This window comes from Lissotriton vulgaris, chromosome 1_1 (assembly GCF_964263255.1).
Source record: "Lissotriton vulgaris chromosome 1_1, aLisVul1.2, whole genome shotgun sequence".
Classification (NCBI taxonomy): Eukaryota; Metazoa; Chordata; class Amphibia; order Caudata; family Salamandridae; genus Lissotriton; species Lissotriton vulgaris.
The window spans coordinates 381,470,019-381,496,097 of NC_141685.1; the positions used below are offsets into that span (position 1 = coordinate 381,470,019).

The 26,079-nt window shown below is 49.0% G+C and overlaps 1 protein-coding gene across 1 annotated transcript in view; it reads left to right on the forward strand.

Moving 5' to 3' along the window:
* The window catches only part of GPX7 (glutathione peroxidase 7), a 92,068-nt gene that overhangs the window by 55,442 nt on the left and 10,547 nt on the right, over positions 1–26,079 (forward strand). The window contains exon 2 of the mRNA XM_086952447.1: positions 22,362–22,623. Coding sequence (XP_086808573.1) covers positions 22,362–22,623 — 262 coding nt within the window. The remainder of the gene's footprint in view (positions 1–22,361; positions 22,624–26,079) is intronic.

The window sequence follows — 26,079 nt, forward strand, 5'->3', positions numbered from 1 at the left end:
TACTCTTGGGTACGCCCTCTTCCAAGACTCCACGTCGTCTCTCTTCTCCATGTCCATAAGCAGGATTTTCTCGATTCCTCCCGGATTTAACTGGATCCCCAAGGCACCCTGGTCTCTCCAGCTCAGCACCGAGGGGCCTTTCTCCGCTATGTACAGTTTGCACACAGCTTGGCGGTCCTTGAACTCGAACGACAAAGGACAGTACCCCAACATGGGGATCTTTTGCCCGGTGTATGTGACAGGACGCAAGTCCATAGGACGTAGTCTTTCTCCGTGTGTGGACGCAAATTTGTCTTCCCATTCTTTCCTCTGAATTATTGAGATGGGAGCTCCACTGTCCGCTATCATCTCCAACGGTATCCCTCCGATGTGCATGTCTAATCGGGGCTTGTCATTTCCTGAGTCGTCCATCTCCAATACCTGGACATCTATGTACAGGATTTCCTCTTGGTCATCAGTTTCTTCAGATTCGTTGGTGTCGTCTTGCTGCTCCCGGTCAACGAACTTCACTGTAGTTCCTTTCGGTTTCCGGCGGCACACTTTCTCGTAATGACCAAATATTCCACAATACGAGCACTTTGCTCGGAACGCCGGGCACGCCTTGTCATTCCCCAGATGGTTGACACTCCCACATCTGTAGCAGCTCGGACGTCCTCCCTTATTCCCTCTCTGGTCCGTGGGATTGGTGGACTTCTGCTTCCTGCCATCCAGATGTTTCAGCGGCTCCTTTTGCTTAGGGCGTTCCCCTCTTTGTCGTGTTGATATCTGGCACACCGACTGCGTACCTCCTGTTTCTTTCTTAGCTGCTTGGGCGCAGCGTTTTGATAGTTCAGCTTTCTTGACCATGGCCCAGATTTCTTTGAGTGGGGCATCTCCGTTCACCCATAGTTTTTCCTGGACATGGGTGCTCGACGTGTGCATGATGATCTGGTCTCGGATTAGATCGTCGTGTAGTGCGCCGAATTTGCATGAGATGGCGAGTTTCTGCAGGGCAACTACATATTCATCTACCGTTTCGCTGCTCTTTTGCTTCCTTTGGAAAAAGTTGTAACGGTCAATCGCGACACACACCACGGGCCGGAAGTGTGCATCTAGGTCTGCTATGGCGTGGCTGAAGACATCAGTGTCTCCGGCATCTCTTTCCACCTTCACGATGGTGTCGTAGATTCTGATCCCCTCCGGGCCTAGGTTGTGTAGCAAGATTTTTTTTCTTCTTTTGCTGGAGTATGGAACGCCTGCCTCCTCCTCTAACGCGTCGAGGTAGTTAAGGAAATACCTCTTCCAGTCCTCCCAAAGCCTCTTCGGTTCCCCTGGATTGGTTAGGAACGGTACCAGTTGCGTGAGGGACGACGAGTGCACCGCCATTCTTCCCGCTCTGTTCCTGGTGGGTTGGACAGAGACTGTCTTCCCTTGGGGGCTGCCTGGAGTGTTTTGCTTGGTCGGGTCCCCTTCTTCAGGGTCACTCTCGCTATCTTCTCCTAGCTGTGCGTGGGAAGGGGTGGGTAGTGTCTGCGCCCCTGCCCCTCCTACCGCATGAGCGTCTGCTGTCTCTTCAGGGCGAGTGGTGGATGACTCCCCTCTGCCCTCTCTCTGTTCCGCCAGTTTGCTTGGCTGATATTATTCTCCCTGGGGCGATGCTCCCACTGCCCCTCGGGTCGCCTCCTATTTGCGCAGGCACTATCGCTATGCTCGCTCGCTCGAGCTTCTGTGGTGCTCGGTGCCCTGAGCGCTTGCAGGCCTACCTCCGCTGCCTGATTTTCCAGTGTGCTTCAGGCCGGGGTGCGCTCCTTGAGTTGCCAGGTGTAGCCCTCTGCCACGCTCCGTCTTGGTGTATTTCACCTTGGTTGCCAGCACGCTCGATTGCTCGACCTCGATTGCTCTTCTGCAATCTTTCCTGGGGTTCTGCGTTAGATCTGAAGCCTCGTCGCCATTGTAATATCTTAAAAGAAGACTACACGTGGCAAGTAAATGTAGTTTCTTTATTGGTAGACGGAGCGCCGGGGATATACAACTGATCACTTTGAAACGGTCGGCGCCAATGAACAAAATGGTCGCCTTCCGTTTCCGTTTCCCGTGTTTCCTGTTCCGCCTAGCGGAACACTAGTGCGCTAACGCAAGAGCGTTACCACACAAGCGGCTACTCCATACTGGCCAATGACTCCCTGCGATTATTGATGCGGTAAATCAGAGCGTTTAACTTTTCTGTAAGAGGTTCTGGTTTTCATGGTATTATTTTTGGTATAGTGAATGTTACAGGGAGGGCATTTATGCTGCATTGTTTTTGGTACCCTATAATCTCTGTGTTTTCTCTTGGTTTTACTGATGGTGTAATGTTTGTGCCACATTAACCTTCAATTAAAATCCATTGATGCTGGTGTCTGTTTTACAGGTGACTGGAAATTTGTAAAAACAAGCATTGGCAAAGCAAATGGCTCTTGACTTCAAAAAACCGGAGCTATTGGCTTCGCCAGTGATCCAGGGTGTGGCAAACAGACCCAGGAAAGATAGTCATTGAATCAAAGACAATAAAAGCCACCCAGCCATGAGCAAGAGGCTGACCCAAAGCCACATGGCATACAGCGTATATGTTATGCATTGGCAACAACCGGTCTGGTCAACAAACAGCTAAACCTGTCGGTGGCCGAGGCCTTAAAAAAGCAGCAAAAATAAATAGCTACTCTTGTTCTGTGGGGTGCTACGGCACCTATCTTGCTGGTGTACCTCATTGTTTGAAATAGTATTCTTGCCCATTCGTTTAGAGAGTGACTGTTTAAGTGTATGTTTAAGTAAGTTCACATATGTTTTCATAATCAATTTAAGAAAAAATGTATGTAGTTTGTGGATTGAGTATATATTTGCCCAGTAACAGTTTTAGTAGATTACAAGGTTCTCCATCTTCAAAACCTTCATGGCCTCCTGCGCTCTTTTAAATTGTGGAGGAGGAGGATACCTGAGATATGCCTAGGACCAGCATGTGATTCTTTGCATTGCATTCTGTTTGTTGGGTGTGGATGCTGTTTTGTCATCTGCAGTGCCTTTTGAACAATGTCTCTGTGAGATGCAAGTCTGCAGTAGGTTTTGTGTGATGTCCTTGTACCTTGTGTTTGAAAGTTGATACAACTCTATAGTGTTTTCAGCAATGGCCTTCTTCTGGGTGGCAGGAGCTATGGTGCTATGCAGTATGGTTTGGATGATGTAATTGAAGAAGAAAGGTACCCCCTAAACATACTATTTAAGGTCTGGGACAAAGGGGAAACAAACCAATGAAATGTGATGCATGGCCCCACTTGATCTGTATTACTTACTGAAGGGCTACAAAGAGCTCACAAGGATGGCCATATGCGAATTCTTACTAATTTCATACATGTACTCCTTGTACCTGGATCATTTGCTTATTTCCTAATTCTAATACTAATTTCTTAAATGTATTTTTCCCTATACATTTTACATGTCTCAATTGGATTATACACTATACATGATATAAACACATTTAATGGTAATATACAACACAGTGCATAATTTTATCCAGTATGCAAAACTAATACAATTACCAATTTTCGTCATATCTTGTTAAACAACACAGAATGTTCCAAAAGAGGCCTTTAGATTAAAAGATGGAAAAAGGAGACTCCTGCATTTACAACAAACAACTTTTAAAAAGAACATACCTCATTAGTAAGCTGGTTTCATTCCCCCATGCACACACTCCTACTCTCTCCTTTCACACAAATATTCACTCACTTTTAACATTCATACCCATCCCAACCCCTGATTACATTCACTGGCAAAAAACAACGGGAAAGTGACTTTTATTTCAGCCGTTGTTGTGTTGTAGGTTGAGATCTTGCACAATCCAGTCTGTGTGTTTCGGTGGAAATTATGTTTTAAATCCACCTTCTTCAGGACCACCTATGGTAACCACTCAATAATGGTGGAACATAGGGGGGTATCTCATAGGTCCAGAAATCTGGACTTTCCTTCTGAGTAAATTGACCTCATCCCATAGACCTGGGAAGGTCCGGGACATGAGAAATTGTTGTTCTGTCCTGATAACTTTATAGTTATTTATTATCATTTTTTGCTGTCGAATGAATATGTCCAGATGACCCATGCACTAGAAGCTGTCCGACAAACACGTCTGACAGAAGCCAGAGTACCACAGCATTTGGAATCTGTAATAGAGTGACACAGGGTTCTCTGGACTTCAATACAAATAGAATCATGCCCCATCCCAGAGTATATGATCATACTGGACACATTCATTTGACAAAGAAAATAACTATAAAGTTATCAGGACAGAACAACAATTTCTACACTCTCACACACACACTCACACACACACACACACACTCTCCTACACACACTCACACACACTCACACTCTTTGATAGTAGAGAAGGTTATAAAGTGGACCGTGGCAAATTTAACTACGCTTTTAGTTTTATGATACACTCACTCGAAAATACCTAAGCACACTACTACGACCAATCCTCACAATGCACCAGTCCTCACAAAGATAGTTTTTATCAGGTTCTGACATGGTTAACCCACACTGTCTGTCCCCACAGCGTGGATTATACATGCCCACACACAAACACATCCCTACCTCCCTACTTACAGGCCAGAAAAAGGAGTAACTGAGATAAAATGTATGTTAACTGTTCAATATGTTTTTGGGGACGTAGGATATATTTCCATTCTACAGAGGCCTATTGCAGCGTTCAATGGGAAAATGCCCAGAAAAAGGTAAAAGTAGCTTCATAGGGCATCTTATTGGAAATTGGCTCAGGCCCATGCTGTGGTTCAAGTGGATTAGCATGCAGTGCAGGGTGAGACCCTGTAAATCAGTTCCCTTAGCTCATAGACTCTTTCTTGGGTCTCAGTTATACTTAAGCCTATATGGATGCAGTGATGTCTGAACCACATTCTATGGTCACTGATTGGATTGACGAATGCTCACAGTGAAGAAGACTTGAAATGATGAAAAGGTTTTGGCAAGAGCAGGTGATGCTGAAGGCTGGAGCATTATGTGAGTTCCTTGGGTTGCCAGGGTTACCTGTTCTAATGTTGCTTGGTGCACCACAATTCCCTGGTACTAATTTTCATGGCTTTTACGAGCTTGGCTTCAAGCATCGTTTCATTGTCTCTTTTAAGTGTTTGCTTTCAATTATGTGTTTTTTAGGTCTCGCCTAGCGAACGCAGTGCATGCGCTGCTTTGCCTTGGCGAGACTATTGTTGTGGGTTTGGTGCGCGAAGGGAGACAAATCATGTGCACGCGCGGACAGGCGATGTGCATGCGCATGGCATCTCCTCTCTGCCTCGCGCGCTCACCCGCTCCCACTGCGCGCTTAATTTAGCTTGTAGCAGACATGCGGTTGTTGTGTGTTTAGGTGTTATATTTTTATATGGCTTTCTGCTTCTACAGATGCCTGCATGCATTTGTGTGTGTGTGTGTGTGTTTATTTCTGTAGCTGTATATTTCAGTTTTTGTGTTCGTGTCTTGGTCCAGATAACCACCCGAGAAAACAAGGTAACAATTAAGAGCTGCTCCTGTCTCCTCTCATATAATGTATTTAGGGATTGCAAGTAGGAGACGGTTAAATGTTTGTGTCTGGCTGCTGCCGTGGAGGGTCGGAGTCAGGGCGTCCTCCCGCTCTCTCACTTCCTGCCGTAGTGTGTTCTAAACTAGGCCTGGGCGAAGCACTACGATACGCTCGCGTAGTTTGTGAAGTTTGCACTACGCGAGCTGCACGTAGCACAGTGCGAACACGCGTAGTATAGTGCAGCGGTCATTTTTTGCTTGCTCCCGGTCCGCAACAACAAGTTGGCGACCGCGAGCAAGCAAAATGACATTTGGAGAGACTTTTTCCTCATTCGCGATCAGCAACATCAAGTTGCCGATCGCGAGCGTGGAAAATAAACCTCCCTGCGAGATTCTCAACGCGGGGAGTTCTTTATTCTCATTGCGAGTGGTCGCGTATGCTCGCGATGAGAAACTACCAGTCCGCGTTGAGAAAGCTGCCGCTTGAGAAAAAATCTCCTCGAGCGGTAGAAAACTGCAGCTCGCACTGTGCAAGATGCCGTTTTCAATGATTGCACAGTGCCGGATGCTTGCCCGCACTGTGCAATCATTGAAAACGGCATCTTGCACAGTGCGAACATGCTACTACTCAGTTCGCGTAGTGCGAAGTGCACTTCGCGTAGCTTCGCGAAGCGCTACTTCGCAAACTACTCCCAGCCCTATTCTAAACCCCCTCCCACTTCTGTCACAGAGCCCTCCAGTCTGTTGCAGCTTCAGACCTGTCGCCTCCCCTGCACCTCCGCTCCAGGCTCCTGCACTCGCGCTCTGTCCCACGCACCGACCTCGGCTGAAGGCTGCCCTCGACGCAGCACTCCCTGTAGGCGTTTGTCTCATCCCGGGACAGATGGGACCGCCCGGGAAGTCTTGCTTCCTCGCTTTTTATTATTTGGCTCTGCTCTGTGGGCACACTCAGGTGTCCAGGATGACCACCCCGAGAAAACAAGGTAACAATAAGAGCTGCTCCAGTCCTGAGGTAGGAAAAGGACACACTGGTCTCTGGCTGTAATATAGGCCGGACAGGCCGGTGCCACTGGAAGGTCAGCTATGCTGGAACACGGGCAGAGAAGAGACCTGCTGGTGTCTACAGTGTCTACGGGACACCATGCTGCTTGTGAATGTTCTGTAGGGAAGAGGCAGGGAAAGGTCACATCGGTGTCTTTGAAGAGCCCAAGGGAATGGACAGGAAAGGTACAGGCAGGTGTTGTTTACTGTTCTGTTGGTTTGGGGGCAAAAGGCTCAGCCGGTTCCTGTGAAAGGCTGATAGTTTGAGACTTAACCCAATAGTACCTAATAACGGCACCGAGACAGAATAGTCCAGCACCTATAAACACACACAGACCCAAGACGGTCTGGAGCCCCTTTGTCGGTAGGATTGGGTTAGAGTCCCTCACAAGGAAACCTGACTTTTTTTCTTCACAGTTTTATATAGCACATGCGACTTCCATGAGCATCCAACTACATACAAAAGGATCAGATGCCTTATTTTTAAGGCACTTGGACATTAAGCATTTCGCTCGGAATCACAGGATGTTGAGCTAAAGTCAGGACTCAAACTTGGTTCTTAAGTTCCAAAACCCTGCAGATGTAGCTGCTTAGACATATCTCTTTCTTGCCTGACATTAGTGCTCCTGCCTGTCCGCTTGTCTGGCCATCTCTTGGTTTTTCAGCAGCCCGATCCAGCCATTCTAGTCACGGGATGTAAAACTGGCAGACAGCTCTCGGACATGAGTAATGTAGCCCTTGAGAACTCCTTGGCTCTGCCGTCTCATTTGCCTTGCAGTCTCTCGGCGTGGCATTTCCCGTTCAGCCCCCCAGAGCTGCAGATGTGGGCTCTGCCCTGTGCCTTTCGCTGTGGCGTGGCTCTTCTGGTGTCAGTGTGTTTATCCGCACCAGTATCTCCCTGGCATATCTGTGTAGGGCTTCAGTAATCTCTGCTCTAGCTCCAGACACGCATTGTTCGGCACCCCTCTTCCAAATAAACTTTGTTTCAGTCAGTTTTAGGGACACTAAATCCTGCCTGCCTTGTTATTTTATCATTACAGTGCAGCCTCTGAGTCCCCGAAGACCCACCAAATGGAGTGTTTATTTGTTTGCTTTGCAGTGGGTTCTTAATGACACATGAAAATACTTACAGGCAGCTGCGGGAATTTAATTACCACTGACTATATTTGTATGCCATGCGCGCTTTCAAATTCCAAGCAGCCCAGGACAATGGCGGCCGCTTCTTTGAAGTGAAATAGGTCTCGCATTTAGAAGCGTTTGAACTATTGGCAATGTTAACCCTTTAATTGCTGCCGTCGGCCATTGGCAGACGGCAACACCACCTCCCCAGTGCTGCCGTCGGCCAATGGCCGACGCGGCCCTGCCAGTTTTGCGGAAGTACCGCACTGCGGGAAAATCGGGGCCGCGGTAAACGGGTTAATGACAATGCCTTTTATTTGTGTGGTAATTATCAAAACAGATAAATAAAAGGCATTGTTCTTGGAGCTTGTGCCAAGTCACAGGCAGACACCATTGCACACCATTGCATGGCCAGGCCAACCCAGCAATGCAGTTCCCAATGCTAGAAAGCCTGGTTGTACAGGCAAAACCAAGTTGAATAAACCCCAATGCCTTCCCCACCATTCGACTGGATAGCAAATCTAATTGCAACAAAACGCTTGGAAAGCTCATTTTCTCTTCCATCACCTTGTCATTAGGTTTAGTCAGTATCAGCTGCTTGTTAGGACATCATGACCATGCCCTTTGGAACTCTGTTTCTCCGAGTCCAGCTGCAGTGCTGGATGATTTACGTTCCACCTTTACGTATGCGTCTCAAGATCACGGTTATGCGGCAAAGTTTACAATCTGCTGTGGGCTGGATATCACAGATTACCTTGGCCTGGCAATAAGCACCATGGTGGCTCTTTTGAGACATGCCTGGATGAGATTCACTGGCTTCTCTGGGGATGTTCAATCCACCTTTATAAAATGCCCTTTGATGGCTTTTGTCCTTTTTGGCAAGAAGTCAGATTCAGCCCTCAAATGCTTCAAGATTAGTAGGGCTACAGTGTGCTCTTTGGGCCTGTCTGTCCCACCATGCCAGGAGTTTCGTCCCCTCCATGGCTACTGTAGGGGTTTCCATATTTTCAGCTACCTAAGCAGCCAGCCCAGCAAAATCTGCAGTCCTTTCGGGGCAGAGGCTGCGGTACTCACAGGCATTGTGGCTAGCCTGGGCTACAAGCGACCCAATCCATCTCCACTCCAGTTCCCTCAGCTGCAAATCTTTCTTGGTGTGCCCTTCAAGGCACAGGACAACCCTGTCCAAGACAGGATCTGATATTTTCTGTCATGATGGCAGGCAATTACCTTGTGCAACAATACTCGTTTCTGGACGTGAATCATACAGACGTTGAAAGCCTTGTAGTGTGGGCTTGCCAAAAGAAGGGTGCCACTACGCTAAACCTGATTTTCAGAGTACAATTAATTCTTTCTTCCTGCATTGAATAGCTCCATGTACTCCAACATATAATTATGTTCTCAGTCTTCCAGGGTCTCCTATCCACAGAAGAACAATTCGTCCTGAAGATGGTCTCATAGATTTTATCACAAAAAAAAACACATTGACAATTTAATCCATTTTTATTGCAACCTTCATCTCAGGAATTGCTCATTGTATAATCAATGATGATTTGCCTGTTTTTAGGTCTCGCCTGGCAGCGCACATGCGCTGCTCTGCGAGACTTATTGTAAGGGGCTTCAGAAAGCTCACCACACGCACGCTTGTTCGTGTGTGGCCTATTGCTTGCGGTTACCCGCACGGGCGAGATCTGTTTGCAATTATCGCACACAGACGCGAGCGCGATAATAGAAAACAGATGTCTTGCTGTGGCATGCGCACACCACTCTCATGGTTATTATTTTTACCGTTATCCTCTCCTTCGCATTTAGTTTGCTCTCTTCGCATCCAATTTGCTCTTCACTGTCCATCAGTTGGAACTGGTGGCAAGCTGGGCAGTGGGTAGATTGTTTTGTATTTATCTTACTTTTATCGTTGAATGCTTGGTGTTTTGAAGGTTTGCAATGTAGATCGCTGTGCTGTGTTGGAGTGAAATTTACACTTTATAAAAAATGTAATCCCCTATTTTACTAAAAGAAACTACTAAAGTTAGGAGCCACAGAAAGGAGAGACATGCCTGTTTGTGAAGACCTGTGACGTGCGCCCACACACAATTTGTTCTCTTAAATACAATGCTTTATTTAGAGTCTGACTTCTAGGTTTTTTCAGGCCTGCCTGCATTCTCTCTCATTAGTTCCTTTTCTCTCTCTCTTTCACTGCCTTTCTCGCTCTCTCTTCATCATAGGCTCTCTGCTCCTTTCTCTTCTAATTTACATCCTCTCTCGCTCTATCTTCTCCTGAATGTGTTGTCTCGCTTTACCTTGTACTTCTCAATCCTTCTCCCTTACACTCCCCTCCTTCTCTCTCTTTATCTCAGTGTGCGTGCATCAGTCTCTCTCTCTCTGAACCTCTGTTCTTCTCGCAGAACAGCTCTCTCGGTTGTACTGTTGTGTCCATGTGCCTGTGCCTTTCTGCCCCATTTCTGTCTTCTCTCATCCTGTGTGTTTGTGTCTCGCATGCTCTTTTTTATGTTTTTTTAGTAGAGCAGAAATGTCACGTGTATGTTGTGCTCTGAAGCTCGTTTCGTTTTTACTAATGTACTGTTAGTGGTAATAATCAGTTATTTGTATCTCTGTGGGAAAGATTGCATGTTATAATAACATGCGTCAGGGAATTCCTACAATGAGGAATGTACTACAGTGCAAGGCGTGTGTCCGTTTTATCTGGTCTTCGTTGGTTTTAAATTCTCTTCTAGAGGCTCTGCCGGCCCTATGTAACTCTAATCTTGCAATTAGTCACGAACAAAAGTAAACAAGCAAGCATTGGGGAGGGATTTAAAATCCTCTGGTTGGCCTAGCCGTGCGTAGCACAGGACGGGATTCCGCGATGGGCTTTACCCTCCCTCCCACCCCGTATACAGGTTAAAAGAGGGTGGTTTGCAAAACCTCAAATGCAAGACCTTCAAGTGACCCACAGCGGGGAATGATCAGAAATACCCCGTGCCAGAAAACGAGCCTCAGAAACAGCAGGCGCGTGTGCGGCCAATGTAAGAACATAGTCGATCCGGGAAAGACTACCATGGGCGCCAGAGTGGAAGGAATAATGACAGAGCGTGGGATGTAGGAGCCGCCAGCTATCTACTAGCCCCATGGTCTCGAGGAAAGAGGGCAACCACAATTGGGAGCCCCGGAGGTCTCTAGGCGGATGGCGGTCCAAGGAGCCGGAGCAGACCGAGTTGAAATCACCCCCCACTATCAGTAATCCAGCAGGCAAATTCAAAATGGCGCCACCAAGGTCCTGGAAGGTGCTAGATTGTAGACCCGGGGGAACGTAAACTGAGAGCAATGTTAGGGCGCGCCCCTCCCATCGACCCGCCACAGCGGCGTACCGCCCCCTCTCACCGATCACAGTGACGTCGACCTCAAGCGGAAGGGACGTGCGAACAAGAACTCCCGCCCCCCGAGATCCCGAGGAGAACCCTGAGTGAGCCACCATCTTGTACCCTCTACGGTTAAGGGCCTTGCACGTGTTACCAACCAGATGCGTCTCCTGAAGGAGGACGACATCAGGCATATGACGTTTAATCAATTGGAGCACAACCCCTCTCTTGATACGGTCACCCAACCCGTTAACATTCCAACTGAGGACTCGTAGTTTCCTACCCCCCATCATCGTGACCCTGGCCCCACCCAACCCCAACAAGCCTCAACAACAAATGAAACTGAGCAGTAGATACATCCCATTGCCTAAGAGATAGAAAGAGAGAAGAAAGAATAAACAAACAAACTTCCCCACCACCACCCACCACCCTGCACCCCTGCAGCAGACTAAAAAGCCCCCCCAACCAGCAGTGCGCCTGTCGCCCCATAAACTAATCTACAAAAAGACCCTAGAGGAGTAAGGAATCTCAGCAAACCCCTCCCGCCACCCTCCATGTACATAACAGGAAAGCTATCAAAATCGGAATAGCATTGGTATTGGCAGTCACAGACATCAGGGCCACCAACCGCCATATGCAGCACAGCAGAACCCAGTCCTAGAGATCAGAACCACCAGTTGCGCCACCGGAGTGTTCGTCGTGTTCTTCCCGGCGTTGTGGCAAAGTGTCCAGCCAGTCGCTCGCATTCTCCGGCACATCAAAGAACATAGCTCGGCCCTCGTACTCGATCCGCAGTTTAGCAGGGAACAGCATAGAGTATTTAAAACCCATGTCTCTTAGGCGTCGTTTCACCCCTGCAAAACTCTGACGTTGTCTCTGAACGGCCCTGGTGAAGTCCGGGTAAAAGTGCACCTCAGAGTTCTGAAATTTAAGCGGCCCATGTCTCCTGGAGGCTTGAAGAATCACATCCCGGTCTCTAAAGTTGAAGAGCCGGGCAATGATGGGTCTAGGCGCAACACCCGACTTCGGAGGGCCGCCAGGTATCCGATGGGCACGTTCCACCGAAAAGAAGTTACTCAGGCCAGAAGGTGCGAGATGCGTCTGTACCAAGTCTTCCACAAAAAGGTCCACTGCCACCTCCTCCGCTCCCTCCGGAATACCAATAATGCGAACATTCTGCCACCTTGCACGCCCTTCAAAATCCTCCAGCCTCCTGGAGAATTGATCGTTGACCGATCTCAGAGTCCGGACCTCCGCCTGAAGGTCTGAAACATCGGTGGTTAAGCTGGAGGTCTTGAGATCAAGGGATTTCACCCGATCATTGGTCTTCCCCAAGTCGGCCCTGATCAGGTTGAGATCCACGGCCAGAGTGCCCACCTTATGAGTCAGGACCTCGTGTTGCTTCTGCATTTCTGATCGAATGCCTGCGATGGCCCCCATAATGTCACTCAGAGTAGGCTCGGAACCTTCAGGCGAGCCCGCACTGTTGGACTCGGCCCTTCTGGCGGGTTCACCCCTGAACTTTTTGCCTAGTGATTTCTGGTCTTTGCGCACTTTGACACTGTGGCGCAGTGTAAAGTGCGTGCTCTTCCTGAGTGCGTGGAGTGAGATTGGCCTGCCCTCCCATAGGAATGCATGGGGAATGTCTGTGTCCCTGGTAGTTCCTGATGCGTGAGGCGTGCATGCTCAAGTCTGGTATGTGCGAACTCGTGTGATTGAATGCTTCGCAACAATGTATGTGACATGGTTGTGTCTTGTGCGGAAGTGCTACTTCTAGAAATGACTGTGTATGTGCTGTGAAGGTGCTGGCGTGTGATTGGCTGGAGCTGGCTGGGATGCCAGGCTCCAGGAAGTCTGTGTGGGTTTGCCCCGGTGGTGAATGGAGAGAATAGCATGCTGATGTGAGGGAGGGGCTGCGCCTGTGTCCTGAATGAGGCTGGGTTTCCCCCACACAATGCTGGCTCCGCCCCCTGTGGTGCGACTGATGACCCTAGCCTGCCTGATGAATGAAAGGGGTGGTTGAGCCATCAACAGTGCTCACAGACCAGCTGCGACTGGTTCTGCCCCCACCCTGCACCTACAGACAAAAGAAAAGGTGTATAAAAGAGGGGCTGTGACCCCATGAAAATGTTCTTGTTTGCTGCTTGAATCTACCAGGGGCATGCTGCTGCTTGGGCCCAGGGGAAGGCTTGCCCCCCCCCTGGGCCCTGCCCAGCCCCTGGCTTGCTGATGGACCTTTTGCTGGACTCTAAGGGTCAACTAGCGCTGGGGAGCGCTTTCTCTGGACCCTTTTCTGATTTATAGCGCTGGGAGCGCTGTATTCATCTGCCTAACGCCTGAGAGCGCTTTTCTTTCGCTTATAGCGCTTGGGAGCGCTTCATCCCCTTCTAGCGCTTACGAGCGCTTGATTTTGCATGCAGCGCTAGGAGCGCTTTACTTTTGGAAGCCGGAGCCCACCCGGCGTTTGCCCCGCTGCGTGGTGATTTTCGAGTCCTCTGGCAGGTGCCCGCCCTGCCAGGGACATTGCCGCCTTTGAGCGAGTGCCACCTCGCTTGCTATATTAATTCAAGCCGGTGCCCATCCGGCATTGCCCCTCGAAATTCGCCGCGGTGATCTTAGCAGCGCGCCCGAGAGCCTGGAGGCTCGCCCAAGGGGTCGCGCTGCCATTGGCTGCCAGACCGGAAGTCAGGCAAGCTGCAGCAGGACGTGGGCCGGCCCACAGGCGAGCCGGAAGTCCTGCCCCCCCCCCCCACAACCCGGAGGAAGCAGCACCGCCTTTTCCCGAGCCGAGGAGAAGCCAAGGAGCAGCTGCTGGCGTCACCCGGGAGCCGCGCTGCCATTGGCTGTGGCTGCGGGAGGCTCGCCGGGTGACCTGTGCTCTGATTGGCCGATTGGAGGAAGGCGCTGCCTGCGGGGGCCGCCCGAGGCTCCCCGAGCTGGAGAGGAGACCCGGACCTTCACCGGAAGCCGGTGAGTGCACCAGACAAGGGAGGGGCGCCGGGACACATTGTCGGTGTCCGCCCCCCCTCGGTAGCGCGACCTCGCGCTTTGTGTTTTGAGCCCAGAGGAGGCTCACGGGGGGCCTTCGTCTTCCTCGAGATCGCCATAGTTATTTAAGAGCCAGAGAGGCTCTTGAGTGCCATTCTTGCAGGAGCCCAGAGAGGCTCAGGGGCCATTTGTTTCACGAGCCCAGAGAGGCTCAATATCGCCACAGTTGTTTGTAGAGCCCACGAGGGGCTCAGGCGCACTATTGTTGGTTGAGCCAGAGAGGCTCAGGAGACAGTCAGTTGGGCAGAGCCTAGAGAGGCTCCCACGTTGGCCCCATCAATTGCACCAGTTGCCCAGCACTTTGTGGGCAACTGCCACGTTTAGGCCCCCTGATTTGGACACAAGGACTGCCACTGGTGGTGGCGAATGTGGATTTTGCGCTATTGTGTTTGCTGTTCCTTGCACCTCTGAATGGGTAGATTATTCATCATGTGTTCTCTTGTGCTACACCGCTGAACGTGTGTTGATGCGTCATGTGTTCCTTACACCGCTGAATGTGTTGTTGATGCATCATGTGTTTTGTCCCCAGGTCTATACCCCTAAATGTATGGTGATATTTAGTTGGTTGTTCTTGCTAGTACAGGTGGTGCTAGTGAGGTCCTGGTTCCCTGCGTGACCTGTTCCTAAGGTGGTTAGGATTGCGTAGGGGGTACTTACCTGATTACCAGTAGTTACTGATTGTGTGCTCTTTTGTGCTACAGTGATTTTCTGTTATGTGCTAAGTGATAGTCCAAGGGCTTGATACTGAGCTCGCCCCCTGACCAGAGTCCCAGGACCAGTGGACTCTATCCTGCCTTCCCCTCCTCTTCTGAGCCGCACACATTGGTCGCCCCAGAGAAACGCTTGTACCTTGCCGGTGGCCCGCTCAAGCCTCAAGCCGCACCACTCTCCCCTGAGTCGTGCCGCTTCGCTGGGCCGCCCGCTCAAGTTTACTAAGGAGGTCACTCGCATTATCCCTACAACCAGGTCGGGAGGTACTGTCCGTTAGGCTCTATGTTTAAGTTCTAGGCCTACAAGTATTGTATTCTAAGTTCTAAAAGTGCTGATTCCTGACAGTGGTCAAGGTGGCCCTGTCTTGTACATATCCCTTGTAAATTCTGCCCGTGCCTGTTGGCACATTGTAAAGTGTGTGTGTTTTATCTAATGTGTTTTGGTGTAATACAAAGGCTATTTTTATATATAACCTTGTGTGGAGTTTCCTTTGTGGTGGGCCTTGGGTGTTGTTGCTGGGTTGCTTGCGCAAATACTTAACTCATATCGCCTCCAAGTTTAGCCTTGCAGCTCGCGCCACGTTACCTAGAGGGTGAGTAGGGGTTATCTTGGCGTGTAACTCCCTTGCCCTGACTTAGGAGTGGTGGTCTCTGACTGACTTTGGCGAAAGCCCTGGCCAGCCAGGGATCCCATTTCTAACACACGATGAAAGTCTTTAGAAGAGGCCACCACAGTGGGCGAGGTCCGCTGCTGAGCGTATCGATCAATTTTGTTCAGCTGCGTCTGAGTCGTCCTACGAACACCTCTGTTCGACGTCTTGTCGGGGTCCCCTCTGCCGGCCATGATGGACCCAAGGAGAACAAAGGGATACGCCGCCCGGACAAGGAAGCAGATGTGTAGAACAGAGGCGAAGTCAGCAAACAGTAGCAGGCGACTCCGCAGCTACACGCACTTCGCCAGCAGGGACCAAAATGTCCACTTCGCATTCCAATCATGCAGAGCGTCGGTACGAACAGCAGCCACCCATGAGACAATGGCGCATCACTGGCACGAAGTGCAGCTCGACGTAACTTCGCCTAGGAGCTACAAATTCGAAAGCGGAAAGCAGTTCCCGTGTCCGCGACCTCTCACCAAGCAGAATCCACTAATGTGGATCAGGATTCTCAACAGGATATTTGCGGAGGGTCTGAGGGTCCGCGGAGCTCGGAGCTTACGCGGCCATCTCGGTCGCCCGCGAAGCTCCTCCTCTGTATCCGAGTGCTTTTATGCAAACCTGCTTTTGTGCAATATTGCTGTATGCTTATTGTGTGGCACTGGGTGTTTGTGTATGAGTGACATCTATGTGTTGGTCTTTGTTCCTGTGTATACGGTGGTGCGTGCGCCCGCACGCGCCTGTGCATGCGTCCATGTATATATGTTGTTCTGCTTGTGTACGGATGTCTGGAGTTGAGTTTGTTCTGCATTTGTAGATGCATGTGTGATATAGTCAAGGTAGGATACTGTGTCTTTTTGTACATGTACTATAAAAATACAAGCCTATTGTGTTTGTCTGCGCCTGTTAAGAACTAGAAACTCATCTGCCTTTTTAAAATTCATATTCCTTTCACAGTTGCCTTAAGTCTCAGAATAGAAACCCCGTATTGGTAATTCAGATATTTTAATTGGTATTCCGTTGCCTAATTATGTCTCTACTTTGGGGACCGAGGGGAAAGAATTAATAGCCTGGCGCCACAACCTCCAACACCGACAGCCCACCCGTGCAATCTTGTATACAAATGTTCCACAGGAGGTAAAGCACTAAGTCATCAATAGTTCATATATCCAGACGAACTCCTCTTTTCATCTAAAATATTCAATCTTTATTTATTTCAAGCGCCCACCCTGGACGGGGATGGAGAATCCCAGTGTTCCTGCCTTGGTGATGAAGTGGTGATCCCCAAAACACGTGTTCACTGGCTGTACCTGTAGAAAATCTATAAAACTAGTTTTATTCGTGATGAAGACTCCATAAATAAAGAATGAATATTTTAGACGAAAAGAGGAGTACGTCTGGATATATGAATCAGTGATGACTTGGGGCTTTACCTCCTGTGGAAAATTTAGCCTAATTCTGTTTGTATGGGGGGTTCTATACTCCGAGTCTAGGCACAAAGCAACGCAGCTCTGTTGAAAGATGAGGTTAGAGCGGAGGAGAACCTAAGTGGTCGAATGTATGTGGGTGTGGAAGCAGGCAGAGCAAGGGGAAGAAACCTGCTGGGTTCTATCTGTAGGATTCTGCATGTATGAGATCTTGGAAGAAGAATAGGGTCTTTACAGCTTGCAGGACTGAGGTGGGGAGGCAGGTCCGATCCTAGAAACGTATCAAAAGCAGCCTTGGAATCATGGCTTCTCTTTCCAGCCTGAGTGGCCCGTGGCCCAGGGAGCGCCTGATCTTCTGTACTAGATATGGCGGGTGCTGAGGTTTACCGCTTGGGGGTGAGGAGGGCCGGTAGGAGGAACCACTCGAGTTCTCAGATGGTGGATAACATTATGTCAAGATGCCTGAGACACTCTGCAGCCTTGTTAAAGATGTTTTTAGTCGGGATCACCTGTGATTCTTAAAATCTAGCGAGCAGGACATCCTTCTTGAGGCTGAGCTCGGACCAGGTTGTAGGGTTCCCCTGAAGTCTGATTTAGGAAGGAACATCTGTGAAGGAACATCTGGGTCTCCCTCGTTTCACAACATATCTGAGTTTTTTGTTACTGCTGTGTAAAAGCTGCTATTCTGTTTGTCGGAATATTGCATATTTCTGTCCCTCGCCTCTGTTTCATCTGCTTCTGGAAAGGGTATCGTTCCCTACTTTCACAAGCAATGCTTTATTATTCATCTCAATATCACCTCTTGAACACCAAAGCTCTGAATCAAAGGCCGTGCATTACCTGATCGTTACTTGCAAGGTTTCTTAGAATTTCTGCTTCAGTACATTGATTTAAGTATTATTGATTTAAGCATTATGAATCGCATTTAAACACTGAATAACTTAACTTCTGTTAATATTGATTTCGTGTGCATTAAACATCTAAACTCTAACAAGAAGCTGTTGCTGAACTCCCAGAATGTCTGTGTTAAGCTCCAAACACACCCTGGTGCATTTGTGCCCTTTTTTCTTTGGCTGCAATTTGTTATGTCATCATGTTACATCCGTTGATCTAATCAACAGTAAGAAAGAAGGGCTGTACAAACCATCACAAATATTTGATTCTACGGTATTAACAATGTTCTCTGCCTGTCTAGAAATTGGGGTCTTGATTCTCAATGGTCCTCCGCGCCCGGGCGGAATCTCCGCAATAAGAATTCTCAGGCCCTGATAGACAACAAATGTAAGGATTGCTCTAGTTCCAGACAACTTTAACTGTTTCTAGAGCTCATGTAAACAACACCTAACACATAAGGTACATACAGAGGGGCCCAGTGTCAGCCCCCTTCAGTCAGTAGTTGCTGGGGGTCTGCCCCTTTCAACAATGATTTTGGTGAAGTGAAATCTTTTTTATAGATCTGTGACATGTTTCTGTGTTGTTCAGCCACCCTTCTTTTCCTCCCCCCCAAAAAACGGGGAGAAAGACCAAAACCCTGATTTTATGTATTTATATAATACTGTTTTAATCACTTTTTAATCCTTGTAAATGTCATGAGATTTCAATCAAAGTTCTTTTTTTTAGATGACTCTTTGCAAACAAACGTTGTAAATTTTGCACTTTCTGGGCCATGTTGGCCGTAATAAAGATATATTGACTTGACTTGACTTGATTTCGGTGAAGTGTCTTTCACATTTAGATGAGCACACAATGTTATTGTGCAGTTTTGCATTTCGATCATTGGCAAGGAGTTCAGACCCCGCATTGCTTGCGAGGAGTGGCTCGCAGTTATAGAATGCCAGTTGGGTCCCAGTATGCCAGACTGCTGCTCTTGCACTGGAGGGGATCGGGCTGCTAACTTGGTAGTCACGACTCGAATGAGGTATAGGAACTTGAATGCTGATTAATGTTAGGGGAATACCATCGGGTTAGATAGCTACCACTTCAAGTCATAAAGTTGTGCAGTCTTCTATAAGGTGATTCCCCACTGGCAGCCAATTCACCTGCAACGCAAACAAGTGGAAAAGGGGAATTGAGTAGACAGAGACGCTTTTTAGGTTGAAGACTACCAAAACATCTCAGCTGTCTGGTTTGCAAATACTTTTTGGGGACACTTCCCAGGGAATGCATTCTGCCCATTGCTTAGCATTGGCTTTGTGGTTTGTAACTCAATTTTGCTTGCTTTCTATTTGCTGGATTTATTTGTTGTAGGCTTTAGGTTTAGGGTTACGATGTTCGCCTTCGGAATGTAAACAGCGCAGTCATTCTGAATAGGTTTCGAGCGGCTCGCGGAGTATTCGTGTTGGTCAGAACCGCATAGTATACCCCATATGGACAGCGTTTCCGCCCTCTGGATCACAATGTCGATTTCCAACAGCCTTTCCGCTTCGACCTGTCTGACATGGAAAGGCTGTCGGAAAGTGACTTTGGGGGGCCCTGGCAGGGCTCCCTTGGCCCGCGGCCTAGGGTTGATGGCAGAGGGGGTACCTAAGTGACCCCCTTTTAAAACCCTGCACTGTGCGACAGGCACTGTGGGGTGGCTGCGGCAGGGTACAGGGTTTTCCACAAACACCCCATTTCCCAATAGGGGCCTGTGTTACGACCAGTTTTCGGACGGAACACGAGCTCCAATACGGAACAATGGGACTCCGACTGAACAGTGTTCCGTTGCATCGTAATCCGACGGTCGGAACCCCGAATGCAAGTCTGTCTGTCCCGATTCCGAGTCGGTGCTGGGTGGAGGCTTTACTCCCAAAATCGTAATGAGCCCTAAAATGGAAAGGTCTGTAAATAAACTGTGCAAATATTTCAGAATACATCAGAATTAAGAAAGCACAAATGAAGAAACTTTTTTTGCTATTCTGAAGTGTGCTGGAAACAAATATTTGAATATGATCAAAACAAATTAATACACTAGATGATCTCATTTCCACACATATATCATTTGTGTGTTGTATAGTTTTATCAGTTAAACTGTATGTCTGTGCAAATGTAATGGCCATTTCAATCGAAAGTCTGTTGTCTGTAATGGCAGTATGCTACCACACCATGCGTACTCCATTCTAACCACACTGTACTTCACTTTATGCCACTCCACTCCACTCCACAACACTTTACAAGACTCCACGCCATTCTACTCCATTCTACACATACCACTTCACTCTAAGCCACCCACTCTGTGCTACTCCAAGCTACTATACTCTGACATTCTACTCTATTCCACTCTACCTCATTCCACTCTACACCACACTACCCATTTCACTGCGCAACATCTATGCCACTTTACACCATACTACACCACTCCACACTATGCCATTCTGCTATGACACTTTACTCCACACTGTGCTACGCTACTCCACCCTACAGCACTCCACCACACTCCACTCTGAATTTCTACTGTATTCCACACTGTGCCACTCTCCTCTGCTCTACACCACTCCACTCTATGACACTGTACGCCACTCTACTCCACTCCACTCTTCTCCAACCTATTGCACTCAACTCCATTCTTCGGCACTCCACTCTATGAAACTTTAGTCCACTCTAACACTTTACTCCATTCTGCGCCACTCCACGGCACTCCACTCTATGCCCCTCCACTCTATGCCTCTCCACTCTATGCCTCTCCACTCTATGCCTCTCCACTCTATGCCCCTCCACTCTATGCCCCTCCACTCTATGCCCCTCCACTCTATGCCCCTCCACTCAATGCCACTCTACTCCACTCTACGACCCTCTACTCCACTCTATGCCACTCCACTCTACCCTAGGACACTTAACTCTACAAGACTCTACAACACTCCACTCCACTCTTTGCCCACTCTGTGCCCCTCCACTTTACAACACTCTGATATATGCTCCTCCATTCTATGTCCCGCCACTCTGCAAAACTCTACTACACGCCACTCTACCGCACTTTATGTCATGGTACTCTGTGACTCTCCACTCTACGACTCTCAACTCTACGAAACTCCACTCTACATTATGCCATCGACACCACTCTACTACGCTTTATGCCACTCTATTCTATGACATTCCATTCTACAGCACTCTACTCCACACTATGCCACTCCACACTATGCACCCCCACTCTTCTCTGTGCACCTCAAATCTACGACATCTCCTCCACTCTATGCCCCTCCACTCTGCTTATCCTCCACTATAAGGCGCAATAGTTTACAACAGTCAATTCCACTCTACAATACTCTACTCCTCTCTGTGCCACAACACGCCACTCTACGCTCTTCCCCTTCACTACCCCCCACTTTACGCCACTATATATATCACTCCTCTCAATCAATCAAACATTTGTAGATTGCCTCAAATCAGTCATGAGGGTCTTGAGGCGAAGGAGACGTTGGCTGCTGCAATTTCGGTTGTTCAATTGAACATCCTGGTCTCGCATTCTCTCTTGAATTGTTGGAGCGACTGTGCAGTCCTGAGGTGCAGGGGAAGGTTGTTCCATACCTTGGCCGACATGTGCGAGAAGAAGCGTATTCTGCTGTTAGTTCAGCAGATCAGTTGGGTGTCTGTGAGGGAGAGGGAAGCAGATCCAAGGTGTCTGGATGGTTGGTGGAAGGTGAGGTATTTGCTGATGTATGCTGGTCCCTCGTTGTGCAGGGCCTTGTACACCTGAATCCAGTCTGTTGATGATGAGGGCCCGCGTGAGGGACCTTCTGGTGTCGGCTGGGAGCCACCTGAAGATCTTGCAGAGCATGCGAAGAGTGTGGAAGCAGGTGGATGAGACTGCATTGACTCGATTCTTTATCGATTTGCTTGCTGTCCAGGATGATGCCAAGGTTGCTGGGGTGGTCTATTGGAGTGGGACGAGTTTTGTGGCCCACCATGCAATGTTCCATGGTGAGGTGTTGTTCCTGAAGACGAGGACTTCCGCTTTGTCTATGTTGAGTTTGAGGCAATTGCCCTTCATCCTGTTAGCGACTCATCATGTATCTGTGGAAGTTGGCGTTGGTGGTGGTTGAAGCAGTAGGCTACTCCAGCTGAGATGTTGTCTCTTCCTGACATGGATGGCAGGCAGGGTTTTGAGGGTTCCAAGGCAAACGTCACCGGCAACTACAATTGGCGTGATGCTGCCCTTGAACCTGGTACTCTGATATTGTTTTGGGCAGCCTTTTACTGGATGAAAGCATGCTGTGGATATGGGAGTTGCTGCTCCTAGCCACACCTGTACATCCACTCATTTATTTATTTGATTCATCGATCTAGCATGCACTCATTAACTCATCCATCTAACTGTTGACTCATTCTCACATTAATCTCGTCACCCATCTACACAAAAAACACTCACCAATCACTGAAGAAGCACCTTCACTTATAAAGTAGTCATACCGATTGCATTTGTCAATGACCATTTAATTTATGCAAAAGTGTAATAACTCTAAATAATTCTACTTTTCCTTTGATCTCTAGATATCATTGGTGGTTAACGTGGCCAGTGAGTGTGGATTCACAGAGGAACACTACAAGGCATTACAGCAGTTACAGAGAGAGCTCGGCTCCTCTCATTTCAATGTGCTGGCATTCCCATGTAACCAGTTTGGCCAACAAGAACCTGGAAGCAACCAGGAGATTGAGAGCTTTGCCAGAAAGCATTACAGTGTGACCTTCCCCATGTTCAGCAAAATTGCTGTTACTGGCACTGGTGCAAATGTGGCCTTCAAATACCTAATTGGTAAGTGATGTATAGGACACTGGCTGCAAGAGGGAGCCATTCATATATTTATTGTCTTATTTTACATGGTGCATAAAAGTTGAGGGTGTCAACACTGCAGTTCCTCGCGGATGAGGTATAGCTCTTGGACAGGATGTAACAGCATTAGAAATGGAGTTAGCACTAGTTAGAATAAAGAGAGCATAAACAATTCAATTAGTGTTATTTTAAGGGTGGAGGAGGTGCAGTTTTATGTCCCGATAAGAGCTAGGGCATTAGAGAGAAATTAAATTTGAAAAGAAAAATTATGGGTGGGAAACTGAAGAGTTTGTGTCCACATGGGCGTGCCTAACGGAGTGAAGCTGCAATAAGGAGCTTAAAACGATCACGAAGTTGTGAGAAAGAAAGGTATTAAGAGCTTTATTGAAGCTAGAGAAAGATGGGCAGAGATATCAAGAGTCTTGGTGCATTTCCTGAATAGCATCTATTGAGACTGCTGTTTCTTAAGGAGTCATTTTTCATGGTGATGTTGATTGAGCTTCTGACATTGTGGTACTCAGTATATATGTGAGCTTCTGATTAGGGAGGTTGGGGGTACGAAGCTTCAGGTCTTTGTGCACGATGTGGTATGCGCTCTAGCTTACGGGCGCCTACGCGATGACGCGTCACGCCATAAGCTAGAGCGGCACGGCGCACGCGCAGGACTATGAAAGAGAAGGCGCGAACAGAGCTGTGTCAGTTGGCGGCTGGAGCTGGTCATAGCCAGACGCTCGGCGCCCTTAGCGATTGGATTTCTTGTTGTATGAATAAACCTGTTTCCTCTACAAGAAGTCTCCGTGTAGTACTGTGGGGAAGTAAGGAACATTACAGTGGCGACGAGGCTGGGATCCGAACACCACCTGGTGCTTGGAAAAAGAGAAGAAACGAAGAAGATCACAGGATACCTCCACAGCCCACATCCACGGGCCGGTGAGGCACAGGTACTACACAGGAGCAAGGGCGTGGCAGCAGCGCAACAGCAAAGGAGGGAACGTTCCCAGGCATAGCAGTAAGTCGTGCGATCCAAGCTTCCAGAACCCCAGGCAGCACCCTGGCAACTAAGGGAGACACCCCCACCTCAGAAGAAGGGGGGAAGGACGCACAGGCAGCACACGCCACAAGGGATAATACCCCGGGCAGCCCAAGAGGTCCAGGCGACACGGCAGGGTACGCAGGAGCGTCCGGTGAGCCTACCCAAAGACCCCAGGAAGGAGGACCCAGAGGTGAAGCCAGAATGACGAGTCAAGCGTCAACACTAATGGCACCCGTCCCGTTCTTGACCAGACCAGGCGAACCCCAACTAAAATGGGAAGATTGGAAAGAGTACTTCCTAAATTACATAGAAGCACTGGAAGACGAAAGCGAAAGTGAATACAAACCGGATAGAAAGAAAAGACTATTACTCCACAATTTAGGCCCAGAAGGGGTAAGGGTCTATAAGAACTTGGTGCCCAAGGAGAGGGGTGCAGATGAAACGGATGTATTCGTGAATGCACTGGACGACCTGGACAGCCACTATCGCCCAGCGGTCTGTGTCTCGATAGACCGCTACAACTTCCAGCAGAGGAAGCAAGAGGCGGGAGAATCGATCGACGACTATGTGGCTGCCCTCCGCCGACTTGCAATCACGTGTAGGTACGGGAACCTGCAAGACGAATACATCAAGGACCAAATAGTAATGCACACCACCAGCAGGGCAGTCCAAGACAAGCTGTGGGCAATGAACGAGACCACCCTGAAGGAGGTCGTGGCAATGGTCAAAAAGGCGGAAATGTCGAAGAGAGGCGCAGACGCGGCGAAGAGAGAAAGCGCGCCAAAACAGATGATCAACAAAATAGACGAGGCACCACACTACAGCAAGCAAAGAAGTGCCGGTGGAGACCTGAGGAAGGAGGCGAAAGGACCGGGGAAGCAGATGCCTCGCTCCAGCCAGGGGACGAAGTTCGCATGCTACAGGTGTGGCAGCACCGCCCATGCAGCCCAGGACAGACGTTGTCCCGCGTTTCGCGCCAAGTGCTCGTATTGCGGAATGATGGGGCACTTTGAAAAAGTCTGCAGGAAGAAAGGGTTGAAGTCTACGGTAAAGTGCATTGAAGCAGCCACCGCAGAGGCGAGTGAAGAAGAGGAACCCGATGAGGACGACCTGGTACTATGCATAGAGGACCAAGTGCTGGACGTGTCGGGGAAACGCAGGGACAAGCCACGCACAGACATGCACATCGGAGGCGTCAAAGTCTATGTGGCGGTGGACTCAGGATCCCCCTGGACGATAGTGCAGAAGTCAATATGGGAGGAAGATTTTGCCCCGGCGTTGGGACCCGACCTATGGCCACCTGACATTAGACCCATATCGTACACCGAAAATGCCATCCCCCTGGTGGGATGCAGAGACCTGGAATTCGAGTTCAGAGGAAGGACGGCCACGTGCACGCTATATGTGGCGGAGAAGGGTCCGTCGGTGTTGGGATGGAGAGATGCGGGTGCCCTGGGCATCGTGCTCAACCCAGGAGGGAGAGAACAGATCTTGCTGACTGAGGAATGGCCCCTCTCGAAGGAGGAAGACTGGAAGGCAGCATACTCCAAAGTATTTGAAGGCACAGTGGGCAAGCTGGAGAAATTCGTGCACAAAATGGTCCTCAAGGAGGGAGCAAAACCGGTAGTGCACAAAGTGCGGAACATTCCAATATCCACCAGCGAGGCCGTACGCCAGGAACTACGGAAACTGGAGGAGCTAGAAATCATCGAGCCAGTGGACAGCGCGGAATGGCTATCGCCCTTGGTGGTAGTAAAAAAGCCCAACGGCAAGGTCAGGCTCTGCGTGGACCTGAGGGAGCTCAACAAAAATCTTATAGTGGAGAGGTTCCCACTCCCCAGAATAGAAGAGATGTTGGCTAAGACCAAAAGGATCACGCACTACTCTACCATTGACCTCACGTCTGCGTACTACCAGATAGAACTGCACCCGGCGAGCAGGAAATACACGGCCTTCATAACGCCATTTGGGTGCTACCAATTTAGGAGGATGCCCTTCGGACTGGCGTCCGCCGCAGCCGTATTCCAGAAGCTCATGCACAGGCTATTCAAAGACATTCCGGGAGTGCAATACTTCCAAGACGACATCCTGGTGATGGGCTCCGACAAGAAGGAGCACGACAAGAAACTGCACCAGGTGCTGGGAGTGCTACAGAACAAGGGATTGACAGCCGAATGGAGCAAGTGTAAAATAGGGTCCCGCTCAGTGACCTACCTGGGGCACGAGATAGGAACGCATGGCATCTTACCGAAAGAACTGAATGTCAAGGCCATAAAGGACGCCAAAGCCCCAGCGACCAAAGAGGAGGTGCGGTCATTCCTCGGCATGGCCGAATATTATAGTAAGTTTGTGAGACATTTCGCCACTAGGACGCACCGGATGAGGCAACTGATCAGGCACAACAC